The 9,237-nt window shown below is 44.2% G+C and overlaps 1 protein-coding gene across 2 annotated transcripts; it reads left to right on the top strand.

Moving 5' to 3' along the window:
* Positions 1 to 2,323: 2,323 nt before the first annotated feature.
* Positions 2,324 to 8,996, top strand: LOC130381479 (eosinophil peroxidase-like). 2 transcript variants are annotated; one of them, XM_056589096.1, is made up of 16 exons: positions 2,324 to 2,418; positions 2,525 to 2,591; positions 2,842 to 2,938; positions 3,227 to 3,402; positions 3,897 to 4,029; positions 4,329 to 4,458; positions 4,554 to 4,760; positions 4,876 to 5,239; positions 5,553 to 5,713; positions 5,943 to 6,201; positions 6,286 to 6,456; positions 6,597 to 6,834; positions 7,071 to 7,291; positions 7,402 to 7,436; positions 7,608 to 7,679; positions 8,079 to 8,996. In XM_056589096.1, exons 2-16 carry the CDS (start codon positions 2,525 to 2,527, stop codon positions 8,094 to 8,096), a joined length of 2,349 nt encoding a protein of 782 aa, XP_056445071.1. In that variant the 5' UTR covers positions 2,324 to 2,418; the 3' UTR covers positions 8,097 to 8,996. The 2 variants fall into 2 exon arrangements, with proteins under 2 accessions (XP_056445071.1, XP_056445072.1); XM_056589097.1 differs by having other exon boundaries at positions 2,857 to 2,938; positions 8,079 to 8,994.
* Positions 8,997 to 9,237: the final 241 nt, after the last annotated feature.

Consider the following 9,237-nt stretch of genomic DNA (forward strand, 5'->3'; position numbering starts at 1 on the left):
AATATGATAAATATCATAAAAAGGGTGGATGTCAATAATTAAATGAAAAATCATGTTGTATGATAAAATTATAAAAAATAAAAAATAAAAATTGATTTGTTCAAAAAACCTTCTCACTTGCAGTTACAGCCAGAGGCCGCCAGGGGGGTGGGGTGCTGCAGCACCCTAAGCACCCCCACTTCCCGCGTCCCTGCTGTTTTATTAAAGAATACAAAAAAGTAGTCCCTCCTGGCTGCCTTCAAATTGCACGACGGTCGCTATGCAACACACCTCCGGCAACATCCCTCCAGCAATTTATCCTATGGAGCAGTTCACTCGGCGAACGGATGTTCAGTGAGAGAGCCTTAACAGAGCCTTAACCCGAGCAGGAGATAAAATACGATAGCGTCGGATAGCGTCATCTTTACCGGCCTGCAGCTAGCCAGCAACGTTACTGATGAATGAGCGGCGTGATCCTTTTCTCGTCAACGAGATCCTTATGTCGTAAATACGATATATTTTCTCGTAATTACGAGATCCTTATCTTGTAACTACGAGATATTATCTCGTAATTACGAGATCCTGAATGTGCTAACGGCTACATTAGCTGTGAAACTTTTTTTTATTTGGTGAATGCTCAGTGCCACCGTACCTATCTATGTCAATCAATTCTATCAATTTTAATATATCTGAAAAACGTATTTTGGTCGGTACATATTTCAGGACAAATGTGCAGTATAGCCCAAGCAGCCCTTTGAAAGGAGCGGAGAAGGTGATTAGGAAAGCAATATCTTCAACTTTAACATAATATTATATGTATTGTCAAAAGATAAACTCAACAAATGGAGCACAGTTCTGTTATGGCCACACTGCCTAATATATGTCGTTGTTAATAAGGAAATATTTACGAAGACATTATTGTCATAACTACATTGGACACATTGAGATAATATGTTAATTTCATTATAATAAAACTTGCAGAGCTAGCCTACATATTTTCTCTTGATGCATCAACTAATCTTTTTATTAGGGGAAGGAAGTCATAAGGTGGTTAGTGAGGTCCCCCCTTCACTGCAAAGCGTCTTTGAGTGTCTAGAAAAGCGCTACATAAATTCAATCCATTATTATTATTACACAACCAGCAAGTGTTAGCATGCAGGTAAGAGGTTTGTGGAGGAACAGTGTCACACATGAGCTCTTACAATGGTTTAGTTATAACATTGTAGTTTTGGGCTTTTATTCTTTAACTTATATTGTTGCAGTTATACGTTAAGCACTGAATTTAGTCAATATTAAGATGTTTTTAATCAATGTGTAGGTAGTTTCATACAAAATGTAAAACCGTTTTACAAGGAAATTGTCATAAAGGTGCTAAAACTAAACTTGTGTCGCACAGGAAGAAAGCAAAAAGATGTTATCTTTTTATTAGTGGAAGGAAGTTATGCAACCAGTTAGCAGGACAGAGGCGGGTGGAGAAACAGGGCTACGGGTGAGGTCTTAAAATGGTTTAGTAGTTATAACAGTGTGGTAGACGGAGAAGAGTCGGAGATGTGAGTCTTCTCGATCACTTAGTAAAATACTGAAGGTGTGTCGATGTGTTTCACAGTTACCTAATAGAGTTACGCAAAATTGTGTTTATTATTCCTACACAGTTTGACTCAGTGAAGGGGAACTGTGGTTAGGATACACAATTGCAACTTCCCTGTGAAGGTTGCAATTCAAACGTTGCGATTCTTGAGCGAGAGAAACAGCAGCCAATGTTTTAAGAACATTAAAGCAAACATTTTCGACATAACAAAAAAAATGAAATGTCTTGTCAAGCAGAAATGGTCAACTGTCCTCAATAAGAGTGTTGCATGGCTTATCCTGCTTCTCATTTTAAGTATTTAAAGACTTGAAATCAGTTGCCTTGACGATGATATAGAATGGTGGATTAGAGGGTTTCTGAGGCTATATATTATAACATAACCTCATCTGATAACCATTTCAGCAAAAAATATTTTCTTTGCTTATTGCAAGAAATACGATGTTTGTCGTAGGCTTACACACCCTGAGAGGACAGAAAGTTAACCTTTAAGCACATTTTTACATCCACAATCATTGTTTAATATTAGGTGTGGACAACTCCTCTTACGGGAAAGGTTATTTTTTAAATCTATAAAAAAAACAACGATATGCTACAAATATAAAGGTTATTTAGTTAGTATGACAGTAGTGAGATGCTACTTAAAGCTTTTGTTGCACATGAAAGATGATTGGCTGTAATTATAAATTTTGTTCAGCTAGAAGAAGGAAGTAGGAACTATAGGATTTACTGATATATTGACTACGTCAACATTGGGGGTGAGGCCCAAGACTCACTATAAATAGGCTGACAGAGCGACAGTCTTCGCAACACCTTCACATTGTTTTCAATGTACTTTAGCTTCCCCTGCCGAGGTAAGAGGACCTCTTTCCTATGCGGGACCTAGCGGGTCGGTGTGCATTAGGCTTGCATTGGCTTAACATTGATGGCTGATGTTTGGTATGTTTTGTCCACTTTTAGATGAACCAGCTTGTCTGTGTTGTGATGCTGGGCATCTGTGTGATGCAGGCCCATTCAAACCCATCAAGTAAGCGTTTAAACGATTACCTTTCAAAAATGTGACCTTTTTAATACGTTTTGGTCTATTTTATTAAACTGTTGTAGCTGAAGGTTTGGATTGTCTTTAATTTATGTTTTTTTCTTACTAATACTTTTATCGGAAGGTCAAACTTATGGTTTATTTTCTTAATGATCTTGTATCTAAAGGTCTATCTAATGGTTTATTTTCTTAATGCTCTTGTATCTGAAGGACTATCTTATGGTTTATTATATTAAAGCTCTTGTATCTGAAGGTCTGGGTCGTCCCTATCTTATGGAATGCTTTGAAGAGGCCAAAAAACTGGTGGATGATGCTTACAAGTACTCGCGAGATGAGTGAGTTTGTTGTTGTTGAATCTTATTCTGTCTTAACGAGAATTTTATCAATCACCTTACTGAAAACGATACTGTAACAGGATCCTCCAATATGTGCATTCAAGTCACTTTTCCATTTGTCTAATGATTCAACTATAAACACAACAAAAACGGTGATTGATAGAGAAAATACCTTCACGTAGCTGTTTCACTTTCCTAATTAACCTAATTAATTTGATGATAATCATCACGTTAGTACTGCTATGGGTCCCATCGTATCATAACCATGCCCCCCCCGTTCCCCTCCAGGAGTCTGAGCAGGGTTCGCAGAGAGGTCGTCTCTCCGTCGGACATCCTGCGCCTCATGAAGCAGCCGCGTGGAGCCTCCCGCTCGGCCGTGCGCTCGGCCGACTACATGGACCAGACCCTGCGCCTGCTGCACGACCGCGTCCACCACGTGCACAAACGCTCGCTCAACGCCACAGGTCAGAGCGCACGCGCTATGTTGTTGTCGTTAGTTAGCATGCAGGAGTTTTATTGAGGGCTGGTAAAGCGGCGGAGAGGAGTCGGTGAGGTGTCGGTAACTCCGGGTGCGTTCATACATGATCTAAATGTGTACATGCATGCGTGCACGCGCACATGCATATCGACAAACATGGGCTTGGTGCATGCACACACTCTCACTCTCCTGCTCACTCACTCGAACACATACACACGCAGACGGACGCACTCAAAGAATCAATCACTTGAAAACACACACACAGAAAGACACACACTCAATCAATAACTTCAAAACAATCATACAGAGACACACACAAACACACTCAATCACATGAAAACACAAACAGACACACACACACACTCAATCACTTGAAAAACCCTCACTCACTTACTCAGTCACTCACTCATCTGAACACCTACGCACTAACTCGACCACACTCACACACCTTTTTCTGAACCTATGTCTGCTGTTCTCCAGATCTACTCCCTCGTGAAGACCTGGAGGTTCTCTCCAAGATCTCTGGATGTGCAGCCAGGGTCAGTGATCCGCCCTGCCGCACCATTCAGAACCTGGACAAGTACAGGACCGCCACCAGCGTCTGCAACAACATGTAAGAGCGACAATTACACTGTTATATTCCTGTCAGCTTTTCATGTAGACCATGTGCCTACAGTTTCCCGTTATACTTTTACTTTGAAACAATGCAATTAAAATATATACAAATGCAATTACCACCAACGATATGTGGACATAAGTGATAAAAAAGAGATTGTGAAAACTAGACGGTTGAAGTGTGTCAACTCATTACAGATCTTAAGACATCCCCCAACCACAAGTAACATGTGCCCACTTCAATGGAGGGAGAGAGGGAAGTTTCAAAGTAAAAGTGTTTCAACATGCTGTCAACAGGATGAGTCCTCGCCTGGGGGCCTCCAACACCCCCTTCAAGCGCTGGCTCCCCGCTCAGTACGACGACGGCGTCGCCTTGCCCAACGGCTGGGAGAGAAGCCGCCGCTTCAACAACTTTGTTCTCCCTCTGGTATGATGTCGTCAGCCCAGCCCATGCGGCAGTAAAATCCACGTGAGGCAAATACACACGTCTATCTACAACGGATTGTGTCCGTCCTCCATTAGGTCAGAGAGGTGTCCAACCGCATCCTGGCGACGCCGGACGAGGGCGTGGTCAACGACACTGAATTTTCCCACATGACGACCCTGTTCGGCCAGTGGAACGACCACGACCTCACCTTCACCCCCTTCTCCCCCAGCATCCGCTCCTTCAGCAACGGCCTCAACTGTGACGAGAGCTGCGAGCGCTCTGAGCCCTGCTTCCCCATTCAGGTATGGTCACCGACTGGGTACCAGTTGGAGCTTTTATTGTGTAGTACAATCTATATGTTTAGACAGTGACGCTGTGGTTTTCAATCACCGTCGTCATCTGCGCTCTTCAACACAGATCCCCCGCGGCGACCCTCGTTTGCCAACTGGCCCCGACAGCTGCATCCCGGTCTTCCGATCGGCGGCCGTTTGTGGAACCGGAAATTCGGCATTCAATTTTGGCGGCGTGGCGAATAAGCGGGAGCAGATCAACACCCTGACGGCGTTCCTGGACCTGGGCCAGGTGTACGGCTCGGAGGAGCAGCTGGCGATGGACCTCCGCAACCTCACGACCGATGCGGGCCTCCTGCGCGTCAACGACAAGTTCAGGGACAACGGCCGGGAGCTGCTGCCGTTCAGCCCCCTGCTGCCCAAAATGTGCGCTACACGCCAGAATGTCACAAACGACAGGAAAGCCCAGGAGGTGCCCTGTTTCCTTGCAGGTTGGCATATATATGTATATCTTTATGCAACTCTATATCTCTCTATGTCCATCTCTATATGTCTCTTTGTATCTCTATCTCTATAAATCTATCTCTGTCGCTTATATTGAAATATTTTTATATACAATTTTTTTTTCTTCGTACCGCTCTATTTCTAACTTTATATATCTCTCGATATATCTCTACATACCTCTCAGTCTATCAACTGTCTTTCCATCTTGTTTCTATCTCTATATCATAGCTAGCAAACCGTTTATAGACTCCCGACTAGTGTTGTGTCAATCGATTGTGTTCGGCATGTGTCGGTTTCCAGGTGACGTTCGTGTCGATGAGAACATTGCCCTGACGTCCCTCCACACCCTGTTCATGCGAGAACACAACCGTCTGGCGCGTGAACTCAAGAGGCTAAACCCGCAGTGGGACGGTGAAACCCTCTACCAAGAGGCTCGTAAAATCATGGGCGCGTACACTCAGGCAAGCCCCACCCCTGCACCTCTTTATTCATATCCTCTTCTCTCACTCAACCCGATACATCCTCTATTGACCGTACCCCATCTTCTCCTCCTACTCCTCCTCCTCTTCGTACTCAGCATAGGTTGCAACTCCTCCAACTATCTTTTCCCTCATCCTCATCCTCCTACTCATCAAGAAGAGTTTCTCCTCCTCCTCCTCCTCAATACGTGTACTTCCTCCTCCTCCTCAGGTGTTTGTTTTCAAGGACTACTTGCCCCACATCGTGGGTGACGTGGCCATGTCCAGACTGCTGGGCCACTACCCAGGCTACAACCCCAACGTGGACCCCAGCATCGCCAATGTGTTCGCCACCGCCGCCTACCGCTTTGCCCACCTCGCCATCCAGCCCTTCCTAGCTCGCCTGGACCAAAACTACCGGGAGAACGCCCGCATCCCCAACGTGCCGCTCTTCAAGGCCTTCTTCACCCCCTGGAGGATCGTATTTGAAGGTGAGCGGAGGGGACACAAAGTGCTTGCAAGAAACATGAATTTAGAACGTGGTCGTTTTCTTCATTGTTGTTGGTTTGTTATAGGCGGAATCGACCCCCTGATCCGAGGTCTTGCGGGCCGTCCTGCCAAACTGAACGTTAAGAAACCCGTGCTGGTGAACGCGTTGCGGGAGAGGCTCTTCCAGTTTGTCATGCACCTGGCTCTGGACCTTGGGTCACTCAACATGCAGAGGGGCCGGGACCACGCCATCCCTGGTACCTATCCCATAAAAGCCTCTCCTCCTCTCGTCTGCTTCCCCTTTGCTCGCCTGATTCAACTTACCTTTATTCAATTTATGACGCTGCAAAGGCTATGCGATCTGATGGAAATCCACCTCTTTTACTCAACACGCTAGGCTACAACGCGTGGCGTAAGTTCTGTGGGCTGTCCCAGCCCGGCAACCAGGCAGAGCTGGCTCGGGTCCTTAACAACGCGGGCCTGGCGACAAGGCTCCTGCAGCTGTATGGAACACCAAGCAACATCGACGTGTGGCTGGGAGGCGTGGCAGAACCCTTGGTCCAGGGCGGCCGTGTGGGCCCTCTGTTCGCCTGCCTCATAGCCAAACAGTTCAAGAACATCCGCCAGGGAGACAGGTACGCATGCTGACATGTACTGACTGGATTGACGTTACGGTGCAAAACCGACCCGGTTTGATCTAGATAAACTTTGGAGTATGATTGAAAATGCAAGTTTGAGTTGAATTAAGAGGCAGGTGATTGAGGAGCAGGCAGCGGGGTAGGGGTCGGTATGTGGAAATCATGGAGACCCACTTCAATACCCAGGCACGATCCATCTCATAACAACAATGAGTTCTGTTTGCCCTGGACAGGTTGTGGTACGAGAATCAGGGCGTGTTCAGCCCCAGCCAGAGGAATGTGCTGCGCACTGCCTCCCTGGCCAGGATCATCTGCGACAACACAGGCATCTCCAGTGTCCCCCGGGACCCCTTCAGCCTCCTCAGCGGTAAAAACCGTCTGGTCAGATGCTCCGATGTCACAAGCATGACCCTCTTGCCCTGGAGGGAGAGGCCCAACGATGAGGCAGCATCAGGTGATGAAGAGGGATATGGTCAAAGGCCCGCTTTCACTTCAGAAAAAACATTAGCGTGCACATTTCATTGAATCCTCTAATGTTTTTAAAAGCCTCGTTTGTTTTTGCAGGCACAAATGGAATTCTTGCAGCCATTGAAGCTGAGGTAATAATTATTAATATTTCCATATTGAGTTTTGGACAATATGCTTATTGATATGTTCAATTCCCATACATGCCCAGATCCTTCCCCCCTTTCTTCTTAATAAACTGATGTGTAAATACTGAGGGAGGAAATATGACCCATACAAATTGTTATTATCTTGTTTGTATGCAGAGGACCAGGCTGTCCCAGGCCGAGCAGGACATTCTTGGCAGGATGGAGCCGAAGATGGAAGAGGACAATGAGGTGGTTATGTCTCACATCTCTGTAGGACAATAATGAGCTAGTTCAGGAATAAGGACGTGTGATCTTGTGAACAAGTATCTGTGTTCCTATTGGTAATTGGAATGATTAGCTCCTGCATGCATTAGCTGTGAAATGAGGCATGGCGAATTATATTATATTAATGTTAGACAGGTCATTAAGATCTGTGACCTAATCTCCCTTTTGCACAGATTCACTCATGACTTAAAAAAGGATCAGCTGCTGATTTATGTTATGTTATTTTAATTTAAATTGTTTTATATCCTACATAGCTTTTAAACAGAAATGTGCAGAAATTGCAGACAGAGCCAGTACATGAACATCTGACACGTGATCAAGCAGTTCCTCTATACCTTCTGCTTGTTTTTTCCTCCTTTGAAGGTGACCCAGGAAGCATAAGAGGTGAACCTGGCCATTGAAAGAAAGAATTCTAATCAATGCAACCCGTTTCTTGTCATTCACCATTCAACAAACCAATTATTCTCTCAAAGCCTTCTTTAAAATGTAAAAGACTGTTTCTAAAAAATCACGCCATCATTTAGGACCACTGTTACACTATGAAATAAAGTTAACTAAAATGTTTAACCACAACCCTGACAATTGAATTAAAGTATTTACATAAAGTTCTTTATAAGGTCTGGTACGATTTCTACCATGGACATTTTAGGCCTTGTTTTTGTTTTTATTTTATGGACTAAATGTATTCTGTCTGTTTTAATCCAATCTATTATAACACATCTTGAAACATTTTCAGCACGCCTCGTATGAAACGCAATAACTGCTTTGAATAAATTCTTCCTCTGTGGTTGAAATTGTCAATCAAGATGAATTGTTTAGTAATGACTTTCAAATCCTTAAAAAAAAAAGGAAAAAATAAATAGTCACTGTTTGATGATTGCATGGGTAATCCAGGCCTCGACATTAATGGTCGCCCGCTTGCCCGGGGCAGGTGAAATCTGTGATTGGGCAACTTTAATGTGACATGTAGTAGCCCGTTTGGGAAAGTGATACATATATTTTTAAATACACTAAATAGACCTCCATAAGAAACGTCTTCCTACATCGCGGGAGCAGAACTTTGCGTCGGTATTGGGTAATACAGGAGAATAAGAATCATAACAATAATTTGCGTTCAGTCACTTCCGTATTGCCAACCACTACATATGAAATAGAAGAAAAAGAAGAGTCACTATCGTTATGTTCCTTCAGCCTCCGAGAACTGGCCAAGTGCCAGGTAAATGTAACGGAAATAAATAAATAAATAAAGACACCTGAAAAAGTAGACGCCACCAGGATATGAAACAAAAAGGCAATCTGTTATCTGTTTTAGAAACCGTCGTCAAATTACACCCCACAGACTTCAATACATTTTGTAATTTCTTGTTACTCACTACAGGTCATTATCTAAGGGATAATGTATAGAACGCCGGTCTTTATCGGGAAAATAAGCCCCGACAGGGCGAACAGGACAGCGGAGGTGTCTTGCTTCCCCCTGAAAGGGCTTATTTTCGATAATGACCGGCGACGTTCTATACATTAT

Source organism: Gadus chalcogrammus, chromosome 4, assembly GCF_026213295.1.
Source record: "Gadus chalcogrammus isolate NIFS_2021 chromosome 4, NIFS_Gcha_1.0, whole genome shotgun sequence".
NCBI classification, from domain to species: domain Eukaryota; kingdom Metazoa; phylum Chordata; class Actinopteri; order Gadiformes; family Gadidae; genus Gadus; species Gadus chalcogrammus.

What these genes read in the sequence shown, in the direction of transcription:
- LOC130381479 (XM_056589096.1), top strand. Translation starts at nt 2,525, where the DNA reads ATGAACCAGCTTGTCTGTGTTGTGATGCTGGGCATCTGTGTGATGCAG. An exon ending in ACAACTTTGTTCTCCCTCTG is followed by an intron (nt 4,459 to 4,553) that starts GTATGATGTCGT and finishes GTCCTCCATTAG; the next exon opens with GTCAGAGAGGTGTCCAACCG. An exon ending in TCATGGGCGCGTACACTCAG is followed by an intron (nt 5,714 to 5,942) that starts GCAAGCCCCACC and finishes CCTCCTCCTCAG; the next exon opens with GTGTTTGTTTTCAAGGACTA.